We start from the raw sequence: 25842 nt of genomic DNA, 5'->3' as shown, positions 1-25842 counted from the left end.
CCTGATGCATTTCCACCAGCTGTGTTGGGTTGAGAGCTAATTAGGAGGGAAGCTAGAATGGTCCTGCTTTCCCAGCCGTGTTATCCAGCAAACCCAGAGACAGTGGGTTGGTAAAGAAAATTATACAGAGGAGACCCGGAAGCTGCCATTTCATCAGGGAAGGTTTTGCCTTTTCATTATAAGAGAAAGCTAGCATTTCCCATCTTCCCTTCCACCAAAAGTAGACAACCATAAAACCAAAGTCAGTTTCTTACAATTTAGTAACCTCAGTGCCAGCCAATTATATTCTGGGACATGAGAAACAGCTGTTGTAACATTAGAACTTGAACAGTTTCATCTCAGCTATTTAAAGGGATAAAAGAGCCAATATTTTCATTCCCCTGTGATATTATCAAGACATGATAAACAACCAAGACTATAGTATTAATTACATTAATTTGGAGAGGAGAGAGACCACTTTAATTGCTCCAAGCTGGAGTATAATTTTTTATGGGCAGACAATCATTCCATAAATTCACGTAAGAAAGGGTACTCTGTCTTTTTCTATCAGCAGCAAAACTTCTGGAAGCCAAAAACACAAAAACAAAACCAATTACCATCCCATTTTAAGGTGGATGTCAATAGAAAAAGAAACTCTGACTGTTCCCATCTATCCTTTATGGAACCCTGACATGTTGAGGTATTTGATAGAAAGAAACCTATGGAAACATTTGTCTTGAAATAAATTCATAACCTAAAATAGGAAGTAGGACCTTTACAGCTAGATTTAAATACTCTCTCATACATAGAATGGACATAGAGCGGCACCTCCCTCTCAGGGTTTAAAAAAACCAGATGAATGATGGATATCAAAATGTAAGCTGTAACAGCCTATAAAAGTAGGAAAGGAAAGGGAATTATCATTTATTGAATGCTTCTACATAAGGCACAGAGCTAGGTGCTTGACTTATATGATCTTTAATATTCATAAGAAATCTTAAGAGAAGTAAAAACATAAAAAGGAGAGGATGTAACAGATAAGTAATGAACATGCCAATTTTGTCAGTGTGGGAATTCTTTAGATAAACTGTACGGCTCGGATTAAGTAATGTGATATATACTATGCCCTATAGGTATTCTCTTTCACCCCCAAAACACACAACAAATACGGTTTGACTAATAGGTGGTCACATTCTGAAATCACCCAAACTTACACTATACTTTTGGAAATGAAAATATACCTTAGTAAATCTATCTACTAAGGCTTCTAAGATTAAAAACTCCTCTTGGATCCAATGGTTGGAATGGAAGGGGGGAATTGAGGGTGGAACCAGGAAGTAGCTCCTCTGAGCTGTTGAATGTAGCAGTATTACTGTGGCTTTGGACTTGCATTTGTATTGGGGGCCCAGGGTACTCCATCCGGGTTTCTAGCAGTGCTTGGTCCAGAAACTCTCTAAGAGCACTGCTAATATTGTTGCATTTTGCCTGGTATCCCTGCAGATGCCTCCAGACTTACTATGGAGCAGTTGTGAGGAATGGGTTTTTTAGTCTTCTGAATGCTCTGGAAACTTATTTAAGGATAAGAGCAGGTCATACTCAACTAATAATGTTCACTCTAAGGAAGAAGGGATTCAAAGAAATCAAAAGAACGTTCTAGGATTGTGCATTCCTCCTTTGCCAGAATTAGAGATACTGCTGTAGGTGGGGAGCACTCACTGGAGAATGAAAAACTCAATGTTGTGACGTTCTCAACCACAGGATTTCTGTAGAAATATTCTCCTAACTTAAATGTCCAGTAGGAGATAGCTTGAGCAAATGTGGAACACTATATGAACACAAAAAAATCATACAGTAAAACTGTATATATCAATATGGAATCATGTGTGAAATATATTGTGAGAGAATTTCAGCTTCAAACAGTAGTGTTCAATGTGATCTCACTTTTATTTAAAAATGTACAAATATGAATGAGAAAATGGTGGATGTGTATATATAGAAATCTTAACATTAGTTATCACTTGATAATGGAATTACAGGCAATTTTTATAATCTCTTTGCTTACCTACATTTTCTAAATTTTCTATAGTAACATAACTTGCAAAAATAAAATTTTTCTGAACAAGCATTATTGTTTAATCATCGGGATGATAATAAATAATATTTATTGAAAGCCTACCACTGTACACAGTGCTTTACCTTTGTTAGGTCATGTGCTCCTCACAATGGCATTATGAGGTTGCTCTTTTTTTTTTTTTTTAAAAATATATTTTATTGATTTTTTACAGAGAGGAAGGGAGAGAGATAGAGAGTTAGAAACATCGATGAGAGAGAAACATCGATCAGCTGCCTCCTGCACATCTCCTACTGGGGATGTGCCCGAAACCCAGGTACATGCCCCTGACCGGAATCGAACCTGGGACCTTTCAGTCCGCAGGCTGACGCTCTATCCACTGAGCCAAACCGGTTTCGATGAGGTTGCTCTTTAGTGGAAGAAAGTATTACCTTAACAAAGCAAACAAATTGACATTAATTGGAGAGTTTTATTTCTTTCTACTCGTCCTTAGTCATCTGAAAATCCAGCTCTTTCTGGCTTCTATCTATAGCCTTCTTTTGGGAAACAGGCAATAAAATCAGGACAAGGATGACTTGGGAAGGAGGATGCTGGTATACAGGACTATAGGTACAGATATAGGTATATGGTCATGCCTGTTCCAGAGTTCAAGTCGCCTTGGCCAAAAAATCTTTTTCTAATTGAAAGCAAATGGAAGATGTATAAATACTAAAATTACTTTAGGAATACCTTTATTCTAATTTAAATATACAAAGATGGATGAAATAGGCTATGCTAAAAAAGTTAGACACTCTGAAGACCCAAAAAGCAACTAGACCCCTGGCTAATAAATCTTCTAAGAATCCTCAAGCATGACCATACTCAAATGATCCCCCCAAAATGCCACTTACTCTTGTTTTATGATGACCCAGAGAGATGATGGTATGACTAACATCCACATTTATTTTGGGTTTGTTCTTAACCAGGTTTTAAAAGCTTGATTTAAAAAAACAAAACAAAACACAGAAATCACTGCAGAAGAAATTCTGTGACCTATCCAATATCTCATCTTTCTTCCTGGCTAACACAATCCAATTCTGTTTGGGTTGAGCAGGAGCCTGCAAGGGAAAGGAGGCTCAGGTCTGATGGGTTATTCTTGGTCTAAGCCAGCCGTGGGCAAACTACGGCCCACGGGCAGCATCCGGCCAGTTTGAAATGAATAAAACTAAAAAAAAAAAAGACCGTACCCTTTTATGTAATGATGTTTACTTTGAATTTATATTAGTTCACACAAACACTCCATCCATGCTTTTGTTCCGGCCCTCCGGTCCAGTTTAAGAACCCATTGTGGCCCTCGAGTCAAAAAGTTTGCCCACCCCTGGTCTAAGCCAATGCAGTGGTTAATTTTATGTTAACTTGATTGGGCCATGGGGTGCCCACACATTTGGTTAAACTATAGTAAGTCTGTGAGCTTGTTTCTGGATTAAATTCGTATTTAAATCAGTAGGTTTAATAAAGCAGATTGCCTTCCCCAAGGTGGATGACTTCCTTCAATCTGTTGAAAGTCTGAATCAAACAAAGAGGCAGAGTTAGAGACAATTTTGTCTCGACCTGTCTTTGACCTGGGACATCAGTCTTCTCCCTTCGGATCCAGACTGGAACTTATGCCATGGGCTCTCCTGAGTCTCTAGCTTGCTGAGTACAGATTTTGAGATGTCTCAACCTTCATTATCATGTAAGCCAATTCCTTCCAGTAAATCTCTCATTATAAATCTTCTCTTGGAACCCAGACGAAGGCAGCCAATCATGGCCATTGGTCATTGTTTTCTCTTTTGCTGATGATTGGTAGCCCTGTGACCCAGTTCCGGTGTGAAATGTAAGAGGACCACTGGTGGGGGATGTTCTGGGACAATTATCCTCTTCAATAAGAAAAAGACTAGCACAAACAGAAGCTGCCGTGCCTTCCTGTTCTCCCCGATTTGGATCAGGGTTACGTGACAAGATGCCTGGAGCTGGGGTAGACATGTTGCAGCATGACTGCAGACGTCACTGGCACATGGCAGATGGCAAAACGGGAAGCTGGGAAGACTCTGGATTCCTGTCGATGTTGCTGACCTGCTTCACCAACCAATGTCGCTCTCCAGGCCACCTGTTAAGTGAGGAGCTAATGATCAGACAGACGTTTATTAAACCACTTTGTGTTTGCATGGGCTATTACTTGCATCAGAAACCAGCCAGAGAAAGAAAAAGTATAACTCTCCACTACTATTATATTTTGTTAGTTAATCTGTTTTTCAAAGTTTGTTCTTTATAATCATTTCAGCCACAAAATCAGAAGCTTTAAAAAATATATCATTTTTTTGGTTGGCCTCCAGGACTCTGAATGTTGAACCTGCAGGAGGATATGAGATACCTGGAAAGGTAGATCCCTTCTGACATGAAGTTATATTCATATTGTGGTTGTTTAGTACATACCTGCATTTGGAGGAGTGAGTGGGAGAAAAAGACCTCTTTTCTGTTGACCACAGATAATATCCATGCAGCTGCATGGCTCCTAGACTTCAGTTATTGTTAAAAGGGAAAGGAGGCTCAGCTCTTATAGGTTATTTTTGTTGAACAAGAATGATTGTTAAGACAATCGTTCTAGCTTCCAAAGGGTAAAACAGTTTTCTTTGATAGGCTAGTTTTATAGTAAATATTATCTTTTCTTGTCTCCAACAACAGAAACCTTTTTTAAAAAGGGAAACAGTTTATTGATATTGTTGTCTTTGAAGCCAGAGGAGACAGGCGGGCACACATAGCCGTGGCAGCTGACCTCCCAGCTCTACCACCTCGGCAGGGCCACAAGATGGCTGGGATGCATAACTTGACAATGGTTGTATGACCTTGGGGCCCCTTTGTTACTAGAGGGACAGTCATTCTGGGACAGTTAATGACCTCTCACAAGAGCTAAAGAAATTGAATACTTGGGTGAAGAATTTGCTCTTGAAAATGAGCCTCAGCCAGTAGTACACCTATTGAAAATAGGGCAAGTGGGCTTGTAGAAATGAAAAGCTATTCTAAATGTGTGTCTCCTTTTACTGATTATAAGGAGCACTGGAAAATGAGTGAAAATCTACTTACTGTAAAGAAAATCCCATTCTCCTATTGGCTTGTATCACATCAAAGTTGATTTTTATCAGGCTGATTAATTTTTAAGTGGTATTTGTGTCTAATCCTTTCTTCTCCCCAAACTCTTAGTACATTTACATTGTTACATTACATTAGAAATCGACTCATTCCTTCATTCATTTATTCAGCATACATTTAACAAGCACTTAGTGTGTCAGGCACTGTGCTAGGTGTCCTGAACACAGAGGTGAAAACTAGATCATCCTTGTCCTCATGAAGTTAATGGTCCTTCTGAGACTTCTGTGTGTAAATCAACAATTGAAATAGGACAGGAGCAGCATTACTACAGGAGTATGAACAAGGTACAGGAATGAGTCATACCTGGTGAATGATCCGCTTCACAAGGTGATTCAATAAAGGAGGCCTTTTACTTTATAAACGTTTCTTCCACAGCACTAATAAACATTGTGGAAGTGCTCCATTTTTGGTCAGATTTCAATAAACCAGTTTGTCCTAAAGCAGGTCTTAGCTTAGACAATATATCTGCTCTAAATTATTTTCATTAGCTTTTCTTGAGAATATGGATTTATCTATTTTGCCATTCACTCCACAAAAATTCATTGCATTCCTTTATGTGTTGGGGAGATAGGGACATTCTGGTTCCCAGTGTGAGTGAAGGAAAGAAGAGGTAAGGATTGGCTGTAAGGAGAGGAATGAAGGGAACAACTGTGGGGCTGGGTCCATTCATGTTGGTGGCTGAGAGAATATTTAAGAGCCTGGGCCTCGTGAATTTGGAAATCAATTTCCCACCTTCGATTAAGAGACTAAGTGGTGCATGACACTTTCTTTTCAATTAAGAAAAGGCTCTCAGATCTCCATGCTCCATTCGTATCAGTGACTGAGTTTAGAAACATCCCAATCCACACAATATTAATGATCTAATTTAAGGCCGCACGTCTGTACACACACACGTTACATATAATGTGTTTATGGTTTTCTGGAAATTGATTTATGATTGAGATAAAAATGACAGAAAGCGCTGACACCTCGATGACTGGCTGCATATTAGAAAGACGCTTCCCTGGCCATCTCAGGCATGTTACCCTGAGTTCCACCCGAGAAAGGCTGGTAGGAAAACAAGACTAAGAGACCCAAGCAGTGTGTGTAGTGGGACTGGTAGGATGTACCAGAAGCTGTCAGAACAAGAGGGCATTTATTTTAAGGGTGTGGGGAGAAGAATAAATGAGGCTGCCATTGGATGCTTCTGTGGGGGGCAGGACTTGAGAGGTGCCCTGTGCTTGTGTAAGAAATTTTTTTTTAAAGAACATCCAAGTGGAGAACAAGGAGATATAATTTTTCTTGACACACCAATGTACAGTAAGAACATATATTTAGTAACATTCACCTCCCTGCACCCTGAGCAGCTGTTCAGCTGCAGCACACACTCCTCCTTCCAGGCTGGGAAGGGCAGTGTGCTGCAGGACGCTTCTTGAGTTGCCAGTAGAGCCAGCCAGCATTCCAGAGCCTCCTCCTCCTCCCCTCCATGCGGCAGGGGGTCAGAAGCAAAGGCAGGGGATAGGAAGCAAAGGCAGACAAGTTGCTCCAAGGGAAGATCAACTACAGAGTCCTGTTTAACTTAGGCAGGAAAAGCAAATCTGCTTTAATTTGGCTGTCATTCTGGGGGTCAGTTTCTTAAAGGCCCCAGTGGAGTTCAAGTTCATTCCTCTTACTAAACCGTCTTGCAAGAAGGGAACAGGAAAGAGAATCTCTTAAAAATTATGTCTCTTTGCTCTGTGAGACTGTAACTCACTAGGCAAGGTTTTTTGACTGCCAGGGAAATGTTTCTGTCCCCTGGAGGGGAGACTTACAGAAAGTGGAAGTCAGGGTGTATCCACTTCAGGTCAGGCCATTGTTTTCTGGGGAGTGACATAATGGACATCTGGTTTCCTGGGATCATAGTCATCTTCTTGACAATTTTTTACAGGAGCCTTGGGGGTACAGGTGGCAGGCAGTGAGGACTGGCCTGGGTGGAGAAAGGATATATGTAAATGTAATATATGATCTAGTCAAGGATTGGTTCCCTGGTTTCCTTCCTTCTTTCTTTCTTTACTCCCCCCCCCCTCCCTCCCTCCCTCCCTCTCTCCCTCTCTTCCTTCTTTTTTTCCAGGACAGTGTACTGGCACAGCATCATCACTTGAGAGCTTAGTAGAAATAACAGATTCTTCGGTCCCACCCCACACTACCTTGGTAGGTGAACCCTAAGTCTAGGCAAAAGTGATGGGATGTCACTTCCTAGATGAGGCTGCAAAAGACCTTGGCTACAGTCTTGGACACACACTCTTTCTCTCACTCACTCATTTGCTATGAGGAAAGCCAGCTGCCCTCTGTGAATAGCCTTTTGGGAGGTGCATGTGGCAAGAAATGAATAGGCAACCAAGACCTGAGGTCGGCCAACAGCCATGTGAGTGAGCTTGGAATGGGATCGTCCCCAGTCAAGCCTTGAAATATCTCTCTCTCTCTCTCTCTCTCTCTCTCTCTCTCTCTCTCCCCCTCTCTCTCTCTCCCTTTTTAAAAAATGTTTTTTTTTAAAAATGTTTTTATTGATTTAAGAGAGAGGAAGGGAGTGGGAGAGAGAGATAGAAACATCAATGATGAGAGAGAATCATTGATCGGCTGCCTCCTGCACACCCCCTACCAGGGATCAAGCCTGCAACCCAGAGATGTGCCCTAACCTGGAATTGAACTGTGATTTTCTGGTTCATTGAGCAAGCTGGGCAGCCCCCCAAATCTTGATTGGAGCTTGTGAAAGACTGAGCCAGAGAACTCACCTGAGCTGTGCTCACATTACTGACTCACAGAAATGGGGAGATGATAAATCTGTATTGTTTTAAGCTTCTAATTTTGGGCTAAAATTATGCAACAAGCCCTGGCCGGTTTGGCTCAGTGGATAGATCGTCAGCCTGAGGACTGAGGAGTCCCAGGTTTGATTCCGGTCAAGGGCATGTACCTTGGTTGCGGGCGCATCCCCAGTGGGGAGTGTGCAGAAGGCAGCTGATCGATGTTTCTCTCTCATCGATGTTTCTCACTCTCTATCCCTCTCCCTTCCTCTCTGTGAAAAATCAATAAAATTAAAAAAATAAATAAATAAAATTATGCAACAATAGGTAAGTAATGAAACTACTCAATCAGAAACTCTAAGTGGGGCCCTAAAATGTGTATTTTAACATGTTCCCTAGGGATTTTCATGCACAGTAGTTTGAGAAGCGCTGTAGTAACTACGCTAAGAGCAGGGGCTTTGGAGCCAGATTGCCTGGGTTGAAATCCTAGCTCAACTACTACCCAACGTTAAGAGCTTGAGTGGGATACTTAACCTCTCTGTGCCTTCACTTCTTCGGTAAAAATGTCACTAACAATAGTACATACCTTTAGGTAATATAAAGAGGACTAGTTGAATTACTATATTTAAAGCACTATGCATGTTGCCTGGCAATAGTAAGTAAAATAAATTTAGTGGTCATTCATTCATTCAACAAACATTCATAAGACATCAACTAAGGGCCAGGTATTGTGCTAGATGCTGGTGTTACAGAGATTAATAAGATTTCTCCTAGGACTATTGTCCTACAAGGTAGATGGGCATTGAAAGAATAAACACAGTAATGGGTTATAGTGCTGTCATTGACTTCTGGAGCCCAGAAGATGTCAATTCTACCATGGATGAAGGCATTAGGAGATGCTTAATAAGTGGGGTAGTTGGAAGGTTGGAAAAGAGTAGAGAGTATGGCCTAAATTCCCCCCAAACCTCACCTCGGTTCTTCTGAGTCTCTATCTTCCTTTTTATGTAGAAAACTGGCATCAGACATAACAGCCTCTTCAGACCAGAGCTGTTTGAACGCAGGGCCTGGATGTCTTTTTCATAAGGCTTTAGCCACTTGGTCCTGCTTTCTGCTCCTAGAGCAGGCAGCCTAGTTTATCTGACCTTCAGGTGTTGGCATCTGCTCTTGCTTCTCTCTGAAAGCTTCTTCCCCTTCCCTGCTCTCCTAGCAAAGCAGGCTCCTTCTTATCCTTCAAGCCTCTGCTTAAATGCCTCCTCGGGGAAGTCTTCCTAATCTCTCTATTTAAATAACGCCTCCATTTCAGTGCGCTTTATATCTCCTAAGCAGCACTAGCGTTTGGATCTTGACTTATTTACCTGTTACCATGTCTCCCTGAGTAGACTTTATCATCTCTGAGGGCTACCACTTGGTCTGTCTTACTCACACGGTACACGCCCAGTGCCCAGTGCCCTCCCTGGGACAGAGTAGGCATTTAATAAATATTTGCGACTGAATGGATAAATGAATGAAGGAACATGTCCTTCCACAGCCACTATAACAATTCAGCATGCTTTGCTGAAATGTCGATCTTCATCACGAAGGACATTAATTCAAATTCTGGAAGACAAAACTGCTGATAAACAGAATGTGAAACCAAGTCACTTTAACTTTAAGGGGCTGCTAGGGAACTGGGAAGGGATGGGAGAGAGTGGGAGGCCATTATACTAGTTAACATTTACACAGTACCTCCTCCTAGGCGCTGGGCACTGTATTAAACGTTTTATATGCATCTGAAGTAGTTATTATCATTATGGGGGTCAGATGGGGAAACCGAGGTGCAGAGCCCTTCATTAACGTGCCTAACATCACAGGCAGTCTAGTGTAGAAGCACGACTGAACCCAGCTGTCTGATTCCGAAGCTCTTGTGTTTAACCACTCCACTCTCCTGCCTCCAGTGGAATGAACTTCATTAAGCAAATATTCTGCATGAATAGAAATGTACACGGTTGAACAGCTAGATGATACTATAATATCAGATCCGACCAGCAAATACCAGAAAGCTTTCTCAGGAGACCATATCCATGAATGTGGGAACTGGACAAGCGGTAGTTCATTCATGGAGGCCCCTTCCCCACCCCCGGGTCCCACGTTGTTGGGAAGAAAGGTGCTCAGGACTGCAGTGTAGTGTCCCACCACCTCCAATTGATGTGGGTGCTCTCACCCTCAAAAACGGGTTTCGTGGTCTCTTCCTAAACCCCAAAGGATTAGCATTCTCCTCATCAAGGCAGCATATAATTTACAGCAATTGGCAGTTCCTGTTGCAAGGAATTTCAAGATCAGAGGGGCCAAGGAGGGTGACAGGTCAGATCTGAGCTTAGATGGAGAAGTTATTGGGGAAAGGGGTGGTAGAGTTTTACAAAGCAATGGGACCTGCCTGCGTTGTGCCTGAAGCAATCTTTGACTAGGGGTTCCCATCAGTAACAAGTCTCCACAGGCCTAAAAGCACAAGAGAGGAACCAGGCCGATCCAGTCTTAAATCAGGACTAAAGCCTGCATTTCCCCCGTGTGATGAGGAATTATTGGGCCAGTAGAGAGGGCGAGCTACTCCCCAGTAGGGGAGAACGATTAGGGAAACTGAGAATTATGCTCTTGTGGGCAATTTCCTTCTCAAGGCTTACTTAAAGCCAGCATGTATATTTTTAGTCTGCTTTTGTGACATTTAAGTATTCAGATTTTCTACGAGACAAAGCCTATGCTGAAATTTACATGTAACTGTATTGAAATATCGTTAACTATTAGCCTTCTTCATACTTTTTCCCTTGAGTTCCTGAGCGGTCTGTAGTTCCGCATTGGGGCCAGTCTCCGGGAAATGAAGAATACCAGTGTCTGAAGAGTCGGAGTTGAGGCAGAATTGCTGGGAGGGTGATATACTAGGGTGGACCTAAAATTACATATAGTTTATAATTTGAGGAATGGTTTTGTTTGTTTAGATTACAAGTTTTTCAAATGATGGCTTATGTGGGCCAAAGGAGAGTCCCCAGTCATGCAGACTTTTGTAGACAGATGGTGCATTTTACCTATTTAGACAGGCTACAGGCTCCCCAAAACTGACCTGGTGACTTCCTCGTAAAACCCCCAAAATCCAGGATTCATAGAAACAGAGGAAATTTGATCAAAGCAACAGCCTTGGACCATCCAGGGATCATTTGGATAACTAGCTCTGTAGTCCACCTTATCATCATGCTAATAGCAAGTTACCCCATAGCCGATACACGGATCACCGACTTTAAATAATTTTGACAATCATGAAATACACTTAAACCACTAAAATAGGACTTTATGTGGTTTAACTTTCCTCGAGTGAGTTGGCAGGTACCTTAAAATTCTACAGGGTCTCTGATTGTCATTGTGAGCATCAATAATTATTGTACCATAGTAGCACAGCAGTGCCAGAGGATAAAAAATGTTCAGTGGGTAGCATATAAGACAAACTTGATTCTACTGGGTATCAGAAGTTAAAAAAGAAAAAGAATGTCAAGGGAGCATTGATAGACTATTACATAATAAAAGGTGTGACTATCTAATGAAAAATCGGCTTGCATTGTGGGTGATTTCCTGGTTTCATCACCTTCAATACTTGACATTTTCACTTCCCATTTTCTCTCAGTTACTCATCTATAAATGGATCTACATGCTAATAGGGGACCCACACATATTTAAGAAATTTAACCACTTCCTCCTCTGTGCAATTATACCACAGAGCCAGTTCTATGCTTATTACTTCTCTCCAGGTCTGTTTCTCCTCCAGAAGTTTGAGTCCTTAGAGAGCAGGAGCTGTGTGGCACATGCATTGTTAAAAGAAGGCAAGACTTTGGAGAAAGCAGAAGCTACCCACACAAGCATGTAGGGTGGCGCACCTGTGCCTTCCACCAGGGGTCAGTAAAATTTTTATAAGACTCCTAGGATTGCAGACTTAGCTAAGGGCAACTTCTTTGTCACCATTTGTCCCTTAGAAAACACTCACAAGCAAAGGGTTGTCCTGTCACTGAAAATAGCAGCCAGTACCAACTTGATAAACACACACAAAAAAGACATAGCTTGGGTGATATCAAGCATGAGAATTAATGTCGTAAAAATGTCAATCTGTAAAACACTAGAGTTAAGATCATAGAGAGAATTCTCAATGTAAATGTGCAGTTTTGACAAATACTAAGACAAGCTATCCTGCCTAATTCGCCATCACAGGCTAATTGTCCAGTGACTAGGGCTTATTGGCTTGACTCCGATGGACATCGTTTGTGCAGCAGGAAAGCAGCACCTGACGTTTCCCTTCTCTCCCTGCCTTACGATAGTTGTTTCTGTGAGGAACAAAGACGGTCAAAAATATGTCCTAGATATCTAAACTTGACTCCCTGCTTTCACTTTTGCCCTACTAGAGGGAGCTGTTAAAAAGTCATATTACTGCGCCGCTTAGAATCCCCTGAAATGAAATCCCACCATTCGGCCTGGCCTGCAGAGCCAGGGCATGTAACGTTCCCACAGTTTCTCTGCTCTCATCTCCTGCCCCTCTTCCCTGCACTCAGCACCCTCCAGAAACAGTATGCCTTTGGTGATGCTGCAACTCAGTGGTCCTCAAAGTGTGGGCCTCAAAGTGCGGTCCCTAGATCTGCAGCATCGGCATCAGCTGCAGAGTTAGAAATGCAAGGCCTTGGGTCACACACAGAATTACCGAATCAGAAACGCTGGGTGAGGGCCCCAGCAATCCGTGTTTTAACCAGTCCTATAGCGATTCTGATGCCTGCTGAAGTGTGAAATCACTGTTCTCCTTCTTCAAGTTCACATCTGCCTCAGGACCTTTGTAGTGACCGGACCCCTTGCCTGGCCCACTCTTCCCAGAGCTCTTCTAGCATCATTCAGACATCAGGTGAAATTTCAGCTCTGGAGAGAGAACTTCCCTGACCATCCTATTTAAAGTGAGCCTCCCTGCTCCTTCTTATCCCAGTCTATACCATTATCCTTTTAATTTCTCCATAAAACTATCTAAAATGATCTTGCTTATTTGTTAGTTTATTATCTCCCCCATTAACATGAGAGCAGACATCTATTTTTCATACCATGGGTCCCCAGTGCCCAGAATAGTGCCTTGCATAGGCTATGTTCTTAATCTTCTTAATGTCTATGAGATTTTTTGACCAGCCTGCCTGTGGAAGAGAGAGAAATTAGATTCTCTAAAGGAAGCTGCAGTGTTGTGGCAAGTCCTGGCATGGAGTCAAAAGATGAGGGTCAAAATCTAAATTTTCCACTTGAAAATCAGCTGACTTTGGGTAAGTCATTTAACTAGATTAGTGGGTCTTAAGCAGGGGTGACTTTGTCTCTGAGGGGCATTTTGCAATGTCTGGACACAGTTTTGCTGTCACAACCAAAGATGCAGCGGGGAGTGGGGAGAGGCCAGGATGTGGCTAAGCATCCCACAGTGATGAGAATTTTGCTGAGCAACGTGCTAATAGTGCCCAGGTTGAGAAAGCCTGACCTGGAGCCTTAATTGGAGCCTTATATTTTCATTTGTAAAATAGGGATAATATACTCTTCCTCCCTCTCAGGGCTCTGATGACACTCAAGCAAAATTCTTCTCCTGCAAGTGTTTTATCAATGACAAAGGACTGTAGACAGATACTCTCCATGCCTTATACAGAGTAGCTGCTCAATAAACATTTGTTCCGGGAATGAATAAATGAATTGTCAGGAGCCCCTTCCCAGGATTGAGTTTCTGTTTCGCCATTTGTGACACGGGATAAGGATAGTACTTGTGTCCTAGGAACCTTGTGAGAGTCACAGAGACAATGGATAGAAAGCACCTGGCTCAGGACTTGACACATCCATGGAGAATTGTCCTCATTTCGCCCTTGGCTGGCTTTCTTGCCTGGCTGGCCTGCCGAGGCCTAATAGAGGCCCTCACTTCCACTCTAGTCTTCCTCCCTTCTCTCTGGAGTTTCTTCTTCCTGCCTCCTGAGCACCTCTCTTCCTCTGTCCCCTTGGTCTAAACAGGACATCCTTGACTATTTCCACGGTATTACCAAGACCCACCCTGCATTTTTTTCTAAGGAAACCCTCAAGGCCTGACATTCAGAAGCAAGCTGCTCCAGGTTTCCTTGAGTTCCTGGCAGAGAAGGAACTGGAAACCATGCTTCTGTCTCCCGCTTGGGACTCTCTCCATCCTCCATGATGTCCCAACTTTCCTTGGCCTCCTTGTCTTTCCCCACCTTGCACAACCAATCAGCAGAGTTTCCCAGCTTTTCCAGGACCCAGGGATGCTCTCACCATTAGAGAACCCATCACACGTCATCAAAACACTGCAATGTTTTATTTGATGCCCACATCAAATAAAAATCTTGTATAACTTTATGAAGATTGGATTGCCTTGCCAGTCAACCTAGAGTTACATTTTAGAGAATTTAAACATTTGTTAATTTTAATACTTTGTTTCCACATTTTGGAATAAATCCAAATACGGCAAATATAATTGTAGGCCCTTGAAAAGCATGTGTGCCTTTGGTGCCTTATACATTCAAAGTTTTCTTTGATTTTTGTCCATTGGTGAATTTTCCTTCTTTCCTTTTCCTGTTTGCTGACAACAGTCTATGACCATTCCAGAGTCTGTTAAGCATCTGGAAACTGCTGTGTATTTTTGGTGGGTGATATTTCTTGTATGTAATGCTGTTGACTTACAAACGTGATCTCATGCCCTTGTGACCATATTTGTCTAACAGTGTGACAGTCACGTCCTACATTTGCTATGTGCATTGCGGACTGCAAAGGGCCTTCACATGTATTACCCATTTCGTCCTCACTGGATTCTCACACTAACCCAGTGCTAGCTGACCACAATATATGCTATGTTATAGTTACTCCCAATTTTACCAGTGACAATCCAAAGCTGAGGAAGGTGAAGTGACCCATTCAAGGTTATAGAGTGAATGGCAGAGACAAGATGAAAATATACATCTTCTGGGTTTTGTGTGTGCCATATTGTTTTCAGGTCTTTAATCAGCCCTGGGGAAGAATTACTCCTGGAAAAGGAAATTAAGCAAGGCTCGAGTCACTGGGATAACTTTAGTCTCTCTCTCTCTCTCTCTCTCTCTCTCTCTCTCTCTCTCATAAAATAAAATTCTAGCCTTGAATATTCTCTATTTGTCCTACCAACAATAGGATCAAATTAATCAATTACTTCAATAAATACAATACTTATTTAGTAATGGGCACTGTTATAGGTGCTGGGAATAGTAGGGAACAAAAAGACCTTGTCTTTGCCTCATGGAGCTCACAGTCTAGATGTAATTAATAAATTAACCAGTCAATATATAGTATGTCAGACATTGGTTAGTGTTAGGGAAAAATATAAAGCAGGATGAGGGGATAGGAAGATGGGGGAGGACTTGCTATTTTATTTAGAGTGGTCAAAGAAGACCTCAATAGTAAGGTTGCATTTGAGAAGAGACTTCAAGGAAGTGAGCAGGTGTGTCATGTAGATGCTGGCAGAGGCAAGCATGTGCAAAGGCCCTGAGGCAGGGGCATGTTTGGCATGCCTGAGAGACAGCAAGGAAACCAACCTGCCTAGGGAAGGGTGAATAAACTGGCCTGGAGGGAGAGAGTTACCGGCAGGAAATGATGTGAAAGTGGTCTGACAAGGAGAGGCAGAGGTCCTTTGATGGCTTTGAACAAAGGAAATCATGATCTAACATTTGTTAGAGCATTTATGATGGGCTGATTTGCCATCTGTGAAGATATTCCTGGCTAGTAATATTTCCACTAGAACAGGAGACTCAGTCCTGCTTTGGGAGATGACCACAGGGGTCTTTCTTTTCAAGCATGATCAAGTGCAGTGGTGAAGCCAAATTTTAGTAATTTGTTCATTCATTCGAATCAGTGATTGAGCTCCGTCTAAGTGTCAGGAACTACCCTGGGCCTTGGGGATTCAGGAGTGAGTAAGGCAGACAAGGCTCCTGCTCTCAGGGAGCTCTCTTTAGGAAAGAAATACAGACAGTAAACCAGCAAACAAATACGAGATTCCTGCTAATGAGAAGGGCTAGGAAGGAAATAAAACAGAGGGAGATGCAATTGTAGGGGCTACTTTAGATTCCAGTTGTATTCTGAAATGGGGAACTTAGGCTAAAAATGTTACACAGGCAGAGCAAATCCCAGTTTACAGATTCAAAGAGGCTGGGAAGAAAAGTATTATTCTGGCTTTTTCCTTGAGAAACGGAGGTTCAGTGAGATTGAGCCACATGCCCAAGGCACTAGTAAATGACAGAACTGGGGTCTGATTCCAAGTTTCCTCTAATTTTCAGTGCTGAAGTTTTTCTCACAATATGCACCACTGTGGAATGTGAGAGCAGGGCTGGGGCGCACCGGGGCGTGGGATGAGGGAATCAGCAATAGTTAGCCAAGGCAAGAAACATGTTCCAAAGCAGGAAGAGAACGAAAAAGAGCAAGGACAGTCGCCGGCTCCCCCTAAGGTCACACAGGACAACTGGTTGGATTTAGAGGGGCTGCAATCCCCACAGCCCCAACGTCCATAGGGCCCAGATAATCTAAGTCCTAATCTCAACAGAAGGAAGCCTTGGATGGCTGCTCTCAGCCACCAGGGGCTGGGGGTTGGGGAAGCCCTGGATCACATGTGGTTTGCATTTATCTGCATTGTTGTCATCGTATTTAGAAGATGACTGAATTCTCATTTCTGTCCCAGGCGTCTCCACGTTTGTGTGGGGATGCAAGTCAAATCTGGAAAAGCTACCTCATCCTTGGCGTGTCAGCAATAAGGAGAGGCTTCAGGAATGTACAGGAATGCCCCACCCATGCCCCTTCCCCACTTTATTAACACAAATCTGAAACAACAAATGTTTAAAATTTTCCACTTGATCATTTCACCCAGACTTGTTCTAACCATGGTCTTTGTCCACGCCCACTGGAGTTGTTTGCAGCCCGAGGGGAACTGGGAAGTGTGTGTCCCCAGCTCAGTCACTCCCATAACAAACAATCCCTAAACAGCTTGCTGCCCTAGGCAACTGTTTGTCCAGCTTGGCCAGGCCCCTCGACTTCAGCAAGGGAAAGTGGTGGGAGGCTGTCTCAGGAAGGCAGAACTCAGGGCCCAGGCCAGGGAGGTTGGCTTTGACCAGAAATGCTGTTTGGGAGCCTAGCACATGAATGTGGTCCTGGAAGACCTCTAGGGGGACTGCAGGTCCTCATCGGAATTGCTGGATGAAGGTAGCAAGAGCTTGGGGCTGGGGTATGGAAGGGCATTTGAGAGGAGGACCAACCACCTTGCATTAATTGCAAATAAGGTCATTTCCTGCTTCAAGTTTCCCTTCTACAGGTGGGACAGTTCTGCTGGTCATCCATCACTAAGGGGTGTCTTAAAAACCACCACCACCACCACCACCTTCACCAAAAGAGACTAATAAGGATAAACTTAACCAGTTTCTCCTCAGCCATTAGAAAGTCTCCCCCCAACCCCCACCTCGCTGTGATTGGATCTCTTGGAAGCTTTGTACAGAATAGACTTTTTACAGAATACAAGGGGCTTCAGATTGCATGGAAAGGATGCGCAGGTAGATAATGAGGATTTAGAATAGGTGTCTTCTCTCAGCACACGGAGACAGAATAATGGGGCCAGTCCCCTTGATTGTAATATTTCCTCTTTATTCTTGGGGTCTCTCTTTGGGGGAAGAAAAAAGAACGGATGGGCCATGTCGGAATTAAGGGATCTGTTTAAATGCTTGGTAGGGAAATAAAAACATTGGGCCTCGGAGGGAGGGTCGAAGGTAGGCGGGGAGAGACGTTCTGGTCGCTGGTCTCTTTCTATGAAATCTTCCTTTCCTCCCCCACCCCTCGGGCTCGCCCCAGTGCTCCATTTTCAAGCATCCTCTCCAGGAACCCGCACACTCCCCGCTGCAGGCTCGGGGAGGCGCTCCCGGCAGGGAGCCGAGGGCGCCCGGGGCGGCTGGGGCAGCGCGGCCCGGGGAACGCCAGCCGGTCCCTGGTTCCCTGGCCACCTCCTCTGGGCGGCGCTGGTTCCCGGAGGGAGGAGGCGCACCCCAGGCCCGGGACCAGGCCAGGGCGATCGGAGGGGCTTGCACGGGGCCTCCCGCCGGCTGCAGAAGAGGCACCTGAGCTCCCCGCACACGCCGCGGCCCCGGCGCCCCCCGCGCTCCCCGCGCCGAGCCGGCACCGCGCCGCCGGCCGGGGGTTATGAATGGGCGCAGCGGAAGCACCGCCCCCCCCGGACGTGACGCCCGGCCAATGGCAGCGCGGGCTGCGTGGATGGATGAGGTCAGCGCTGTCGTGTCGGGAATGGAATGTGTAAGTGTAACATTCAGAACCGGGTAACATTCGGCGACCGAACGCGGCGGTCGGCAGCGATCGCGCGGGGGCCTGCGAAGCGCCGCTCGGGGCCGGCACTGCCCGCGGGGAGCACACGCCGCCGCCGCCATCCAGCGCCGCCGCCGCCGCCGCCTGCAGCCGGTCCGCGCGCGTCCGGGGGGCCGGGCCCCGCGAGCGCCTGAGTAAACACCGCCGGAGTCTCGGAGCCGCTGCAGAAGGGAATAAAGAGAGATGCAGGGATTTGTGAGGTTACGGCGCCTCGGCTGCAAGATGCACTAGCCGGCAGAGCCCGGGCACCGGCTGACTTGTTGGAACCGGCGTGCTCTGCACGGGAGCGTGGGGGACTTGAAGTTGCTTTCCCAGGGCTGGTTCTCCACGCCGCCGAGAGGAACCCGAGAGGCAAGGGAATCACTTCGTCTTGCCATTGATTGGGCATCGGGAGCTTTTTCTCCCCTCTTTCTTTTCCTCCCGTCTTGTTGCATGCAAGAAAATTACAGTCCGCTGCTCGCCCGCCCTGGGTGCGAGATATTCAGCCCCGCTCTCTCCCGTCCATTGTGCAACCCAAAGATGAAAGACCGAAGGGGAGAAAGTTAAAGAAATCGCCCACATGCGCTGGATCAGTCCACGGCTTGGGGAAAGGCATCCAGAGAAGGTGGGAGCGGAGAGTTTGAAGTCTTTACAGGCGGGAAGATGGCGGACTGGAGCTGAAAGTGTTGATTGGGAAACTTGGGTGATTCTTGTGTTTATTTACAATCCTCTTGACCCAGGCAGGACACATGCAGGCCAAAAAACGCTATTTCATCCTGCTCTCAGCTGGCTCTTGTCTCGCCCTTTTGTTTTATTTCGGAGGCTTGCAGTTTAGGGCATCGAGGAGCCGGAGAGAAGAGCACAGCGGTCGGAATGGCTTGCACCACCCGAGTCCGGATCATTTCTGGCCGCGCTTCCCGGACGCTCTGCGCCCCTTCGTTCCTTGGGATCAATTGGAAAACGAGGATTCCATCGTACACATTTCCCCGCGGCAGAAGCGAGACGCCAACTCCAGCATCTACAAAGGCAAGAAGTGCCGCATGGAGTCCTGCTTCGATTTCACCCTTTGCAAGAAAAACGGTTTCAAAGTCTACGTCTACCCGCAGCAAAAAGGGGAGAAAATCGCCGAAAGTTACCAAAACATTCTAGCGGCCATCGAAGGCTCCAGGTTCTACACCTCGGACCCCAGCCAGGCGTGCCTCTTTGTCCTGAGCCTGGATACTTTAGACAGAGACCAGTTGTCACCTCAGTATGTGCACAATTTGAGATCCAAAGTGCAGAGTCTCCACTTGTGGAACAATGGTAGGAATCATTTAATTTTTAATTTATATTCCGGCACCTGGCCTGACTACACCGAGGACGTGGGGTTTGACATCGGCCAGGCGATGCTGGCCAAAGCCAGCATTAGTACTGAAAACTTCCGACCCAACTTTGATGTTTCTATTCCCCTCTTTTCTAAGGATCATCCCAGGACAGGAGGGGAGAGGGGGTTTTTGAAGTTTAACACTATCCCTCCTCTCAGGAAGTACATGCTGGTATTCAAGGGAAAGAGGTACCTGACAGGGATAGGGTCAGACACCAGGAATGCCTTATATCACGTGCATAACGGGGAGGACGTCCTGCTCCTCACCACCTGCAAGCATGGCAAAGACTGGCAAAAGCACAAGGATTCTCGCTGTGACCGAGACAACACCGAGTATGAAAAGTAAGTGGCTGGGCTGTTGGGCCTCTGTGACTCAGCCCTGGGCCCTGCCCACCTTGTCCAGGTGTGAGGTTGGGGGCTGGAGGCTGGGGGTGGGGCTGAGGAGCCCCCTGTCCTCTTCCTTCCTGGCACTGAGCAGCCTGGCTCAGGTGTGTGGCTAGGAGCTGGGGACCCAGAATGTGAGCTCCTGGAGCACACAGAAAAGCCTGGAGCACTCCCCTGGGCCAAGTAGGTGACATGTCTCCCTCTTGCTTAGAAAATCTTCAGGCCCATGTGTCTCCTTTGAAGGGTGTGGGTTTGATCTGAGAGCTGGGAAACTGTGCTTCTCCAGTGGGTGCTGGGGGCGAGGGTCAAGACCCGGAGAGGCACTGAATCCACCCAAAGTCTGGAGACCTTTCCCCAAGATTGATGCTTTATTTGCTTTTCTCACAAGCAGGGGGAACTGCTTTCCCTGGATTTCCCAGCCTCCAATGGTCATCTTTCCATGAGCTTTAAATATGTGTTAGCAGTGGAGGTGTTTTGATTTTAGCTACTAAACTTTCCGTGCTGTCTCTTCCCTACCCTCCATGGCATTGGCTTTTATGAAGGGAGAGTGTAAGTTGTTAGAGCCTGTGATCTGTCTTTCTTCATTCCCTTCCTTTCATTCATTCATTTATTCATATCTATTTGCTTGTATGTACATATACAGTCCCTTCCCAGGAGAAGCTGTTTTTAAAATCTGGGTCTCAGCCCCGCTACTGTAAACTCCTGTTGCTAATTTAGATTTCCCACTCCTTTTTGTCTTTATCCATTTGCATGCAAATTGAGACTGTTACTCTTTGAATGGGTTTGTGATGCCTCCTTACCCTCTGTAGTGAGGCAAGTTTTGTCCAGTTGCTAAGTAACTGAGTTGCTTACTTTGTAGCCCTTCTCACTCTTCCTTTTCCTTCTGGGTGACAGAAACTGACACATTGGAATTGGGGTCAACACTAGTCTCCACAAATCTGCTTTTAACCTGAGCTTGGCGGGGCAGTTTCTTAGTAGTAGATGGTGTCAGCGCCCCAGACTCACTTCTATCTGGCCGTGAAAGAGTTAGTGAGTTCCTACAGTGCATTTCCACGTTACGCCAGTTAAAAACCAGAGCAGCCTTGTGCTACCCACGGAAGGAAGGGGAACCTCTCAGCTGAGTACAAGAGGAACTGGCAGAGGTTGGCTGATTTTGCAGTTGATTCATGAAATGTAGAATAGGGGAAACGCTTTGTAAACCAGATTGGAACAGAAAGGGGTATGGTGGGAACGAGGCCCTGAAATGAAAGGTTTGATTGTTGTCTGTGGATTTCCTCAGACACGGGGCCTCTGGAGGAGTGATTGGAAGGGAAATTAAAGTCCTCCTGTCCTGGATCATAGACAGTGAAGGAGAAAGTATCCAACACTCAGACTCCCCAGCCCCCAACACCTGGCCTTTCAAACATACGAAAAGCCTGAGGCTGGGGTCAGTTATGAATTCACATTTTACTCCTCTTCAGGGACAGTTATGTGTGATAGTTGGGTGCAGTTGAAACGGATTAAAATTTTGTCACAAAAGAAACAGACTGTGGTTAGTAATGAGCTGCTTTGTTTACTCGACATTAACATTGACCTATTTCTGTGGGTGCTTGTAAGGGAAAAAAAGTGCTTATAGCCTTTCAGGAATTTCTTTGTCTGTCTGATGGTGGAGTATTAGTCAAGATGAAATCTAACTTTTCAGTGTCTTCTACAGCAAGTCTCCCCGAATTTTGTAGAAGGATTATGGGGGTTGTCCTTCCTCCAGCTGTAGCTGAGATCTCACGTTAGGAAATTTGAATTACACATTTATTTGGGAAACACTGTCAATCCAATAAAACAACCCTCCCTTCTTTACCCCCTACTCCCACAATACTAGTAACTATTAAATCTCTACAGCCTCTGATGAAGCTTTTTCTAGAGATTGGTAATAAAGGAAGGAGGGGCTAGTTTCCTAGAAACTTTAGTTTTTGCCAGTTAAATTTAATTTTTGACCTCTTTGTGATTGGGCCAGGAAATCTGACACCCACACCCTTGTTTTGGTTTATGATTAAAGACCACAAGGGGTCAGGACCTCAGTTTCGAGTCTCATCAGAAAAGTGGCATTTAGTTAGGACAGCAAGTCTGTTCTTTCTCCCGAGAAGGGATTTCTTGAGCAGGAGTCACTTGTGGACTTTCTTTCTGTTCTCCTTTGCACACTTTCCAGTCCTAACCTTGTTAATAGGACAGGACGCTGCTGCAGAATGTTCATATGCATTAGCCTGGTCTCCATGGAGCTTTAACTCCTTCCTCTCCTTGGGTTATCAGAACCCTGTATCTTTGAGAAATGGTGCTTGCACACATGATTGCCAGTTAAATAAAAAGTTATTTTTTAAGTGAAAGTTAGCCTTATGTCATGATAAAGATTTAGTGTTAAATGGTTGAGGACTTTCATCTTACCTGCACTTTCGTGAAAATCAGACGTTTGTTATGAAAAGTATAGAGCGATGTGGAATGAAGAAAAACACTTTTCTCTTGTAAGAGAGTAGTATTTTTGATCCATTATTTTTGAAACACATGAGGCTGAAGAATGAGCCCTGAAATGTTGTGAGAACACTCCTAGGAAGCAATGCCTCTTGTGCTCTGGAGTAACAGTAACTACTGTGCTACTTACACTGATGTTTTCTGTTAGCCTTGCATATGTGAGATGCGGAGCTCCTCAGATCCAATGCTGATCTCTCCCCGGCTTTAGAGAAGGAGGTGATAGTGAAGTTAGGTCTGTAGAAGTCACCTGAGTTTGGCTTCTCATACTGACTCATCGTGTGACTTTTGATGCCTTGCCTTGAACATTAGTTTATCCTTTTGGGGAATGGGTTTTAGACGGAGCATTCATTTGGTCGTGGCGTGTAAAAACATGATCAATTTTCATCTACTTCTCTTTTTTATTAGCAAGTGCCTGTGAAAAGGCTTCAATTTAATTTGCTGCCACAAGCAACCACATATAAATTTGCTTTGGACTTATGGGGTCTCATAATTAGATTGAAAGTTTATGGCTGAGTTAGGATACTAGAGTATATACAAGTGTACCAACTAAAAAAAAGTGACTTTTTTTAATGAAAGTTAGCCTTATGTAATGATAAAGGTTTAGCGTTAAATGGTTGAGGACTTTCATCTTACCTGCACTTTTGTGAAAATCAGACGTTTATTATGAAAATATAGAGAGCGACATGGAATGAAGAAAAACACTTTTCTCTTGTAAGAGAGCAGTATTTTTGTTCCAGAATTCCAGGAGTATATTAAAACATCCATTTTTATGACACCCATAATTAATTGTCATCAGTTACATATATTAACAGGTGCAGATGACAACAGCTAAAATAGGTGGCTGCCGTGATTAGATGACTGATAATGAGGCTTGAGAGAAATTCCTTCTCTTTTACATTCTTTGAGCTTCCTATGCATCCTTACAGAATCACTGTAGTTTTGCATGAATTTCATAGTTCAAATCCCTTCAAAGGGTATTATTGTGACACTTCACATTCGGCTTTCTGAAATGGAAGAAAGAGAAGGGAATGAGAGGTGACTTCTGTCTTTGACCCTCCGAGGAAAGCAGCGGTGAATATTTTACGCAGCTGTTCTGGGAACAGGCCGGATTCTGTGCAGGCCTTTTTGACATCTTTTCCTGTGTTCCTTGAAGCCGTGCCTCCTGATCCTGGTATTTTTAAGGGTCTTGAAGCTAAGTGACCATTCAGCTCCAACATCCTCATTTTCCAGATTAAGAAATGGAGGGATAGGATGTTCTTAAGGAATTTGCTCCAGGTTAGAAATCTGGTTGGTGGCAGGGTAGCCCTAGCAGGAAAACCTTCTGAATTTCCCCCTTGACCTCCAGTCTCCCACTGTCAATTACAGATGCTTGAAAGCTCTCTAGCTGTGAGACCTTTATTGACGGTGTTTCTTTTGGGATTTCTCTTGGAATCCTTTGGGAAGCTGATGAAGATTTTGGACAAACTTCGGGGGGAAAAAAGGCACATACATGCACAATTTGTCATAAAGTTTTAGGAGTTGACACATAGCCTCTTACTTAAGGGCATTCTCAGATAGAAGAACTCTTGCTCTAGGGCTTACATTCTGCCTTTCATAGCTAACAATAACTAAGGTGTTCATGCCTGGAGCTGTTTAGTCTAAATAGGAGATTTTTTGGACCTTTCCATTTGGCCCTAAGGGGTCTAGGGAATAGGCTGTGACATAACTGAATGGTAAGTTGAATTCAGGTGCACTTGCAGCACAAGACACAGAGTAATTTTAAATGATTATTTGCTTATTCCTCATTATCCCAGACTGTATTAGCAGACACCTGAGCAAGTGCAGGGGCCAGCAGTGAACCTTAGGTGATCGTTTTCCTCCTCCAAAATGAAAGGTGGAGATTGTATTTCTCGGGTTTTAAAGGTAAAATATTAGCGCCTGCCCCCCCACCCCCCCATACACAAGTTTATGAAAGCACAAAAGTATTTCCAAAATAAGTCTCATAAGCACAGTTTAAAAATACAGTGCCAGCCCTTTGCAAAATTATAAAGTTGTGAAGCGTGTCTTCTCGTACTGAGGTCTAGTTCTCTCTGCTCCACCCTTTCTCACCTCCTCTGAACATGCTTTCTTTTCTTGAGTGCACCTGCGAGCCTCCTTTCCAGGGAATCTGCGAATAAAGGTCGGGGTGTTGGGGGGTACTTCTAGGGACGCTTGCATCTTGATTGACTTTCGTTCAACAAATGAAGGTTCAGAGCCGAATCTGTGACTTCAGCTAGGAGTCTGCAGGATTTTGTTATGCAAAGAATGGCTTGCGACTAAGACTTGGGCAGGCCTTGCCTCTGGAAAGGAGGCCACCTGTGGCCCCTTTGATGGTGACAGCAGCTTTGGATGGGACAGACTTGGCAAAAGGGGAGCAGTCACATCTTCAAGTGGTGATTGTTCTCTATGTCAGAAGGTCTGCAGATGTGCCTCCCCAGAACACGGTGCTAGAAACACTTGCCAGCAATGACATTGAGAACCCTAATGTCACTTAGGGGCTGGGTTCAATGGGCCTGGTGGCTGTGCTCACAAGCTCTTGCAAGGTGCCTTGCCATTTTACAGGTGTGTAGACTGAGACCGATGGTGAAGTGCTTTGGCTAAAGCTGCCTAGCCTGTAAGTGGCCCAAGTTTTCTGGCTCCCGGTTCTCCAGTTTTCACAGACCTGCTGTGACCTCATAATGTTCACCTTTTTAAGAACAGACCAGGTCACCCTGACCGGTGAGGCTTAGTTGACTCAGGGTCATCCTGTGTACTGAAAGGTCTCGGGGTTGATTTCTAGTTGGGCCATATGCCCAAGTTTTAATCCCTAGTTGCAGTACATGTGGGAGGCAGGCCGTGAATCGCTGTTTCTCTCTCCCTCTAAAAAATCAATAAAAAACATATTAAAAAAAAAAAAAGAATGGACCAGGTCAGGCTAAGTGGTCATTGGATTCTGCTGTCTAATGAACATGTTCCACATTCAAAGGTGAACACAGGAGCTTATGTTTCCAAGAGCTTAATGACAAAGTGTTTTTACGTAAAAGTTCTTCCTCCACTTGTGACCAGGTTCCTTTAATAAACAGGAACTCCCTCCCCCTCAACCCCCCCCCCCAAAAAAAAAAACAACTGGAAGATTTGTCCAGTGCCTATGATTTGATTGACCTTTATTACCTTATTTAAGTCTTTCAACAACAGTATGAAGTGGGTTAAATCCCCATTTTACAGATTAGAATGCAGCC

At 44.5% G+C, this 25842-nt stretch overlaps 1 protein-coding gene across 4 annotated transcripts in view; it reads left to right on the top strand.

Moving 5' to 3' along the window:
- Positions 1-18349: 18349 nt before the first annotated feature.
- Positions 18350-25842, top strand: part of EXT1 (exostosin glycosyltransferase 1) — a 261890-nt gene continuing 254397 nt past the window's right edge. For 3 of the 4 annotated variants that reach the window (XR_002828347.1, XM_023750929.1, XM_023750930.1), the window contains exon 1: positions 18469-20065. Coding sequence is in view for 3 of the 4 variants with exons in the window: in XM_023750929.1 (XP_023606697.1) it covers positions 19110-20065 (956 nt within the window). In the remaining variant the exon portion in view is untranslated. Of the gene's footprint in view, positions 20066-25842 lie in introns of all 4 variants that reach the window. The other variant, XM_006085233.1, reaches the window with a different exon arrangement.

Source organism: Myotis lucifugus, unplaced genomic scaffold (genome assembly GCF_000147115.1).
Source record: "Myotis lucifugus unplaced genomic scaffold, Myoluc2.0 scaffold_17, whole genome shotgun sequence".
Lineage (NCBI taxonomy): Eukaryota > Metazoa > Chordata > Mammalia > Chiroptera > Vespertilionidae > Myotis > Myotis lucifugus.
This window is presented reverse-complemented; position numbering and strand designations above follow the sequence as displayed.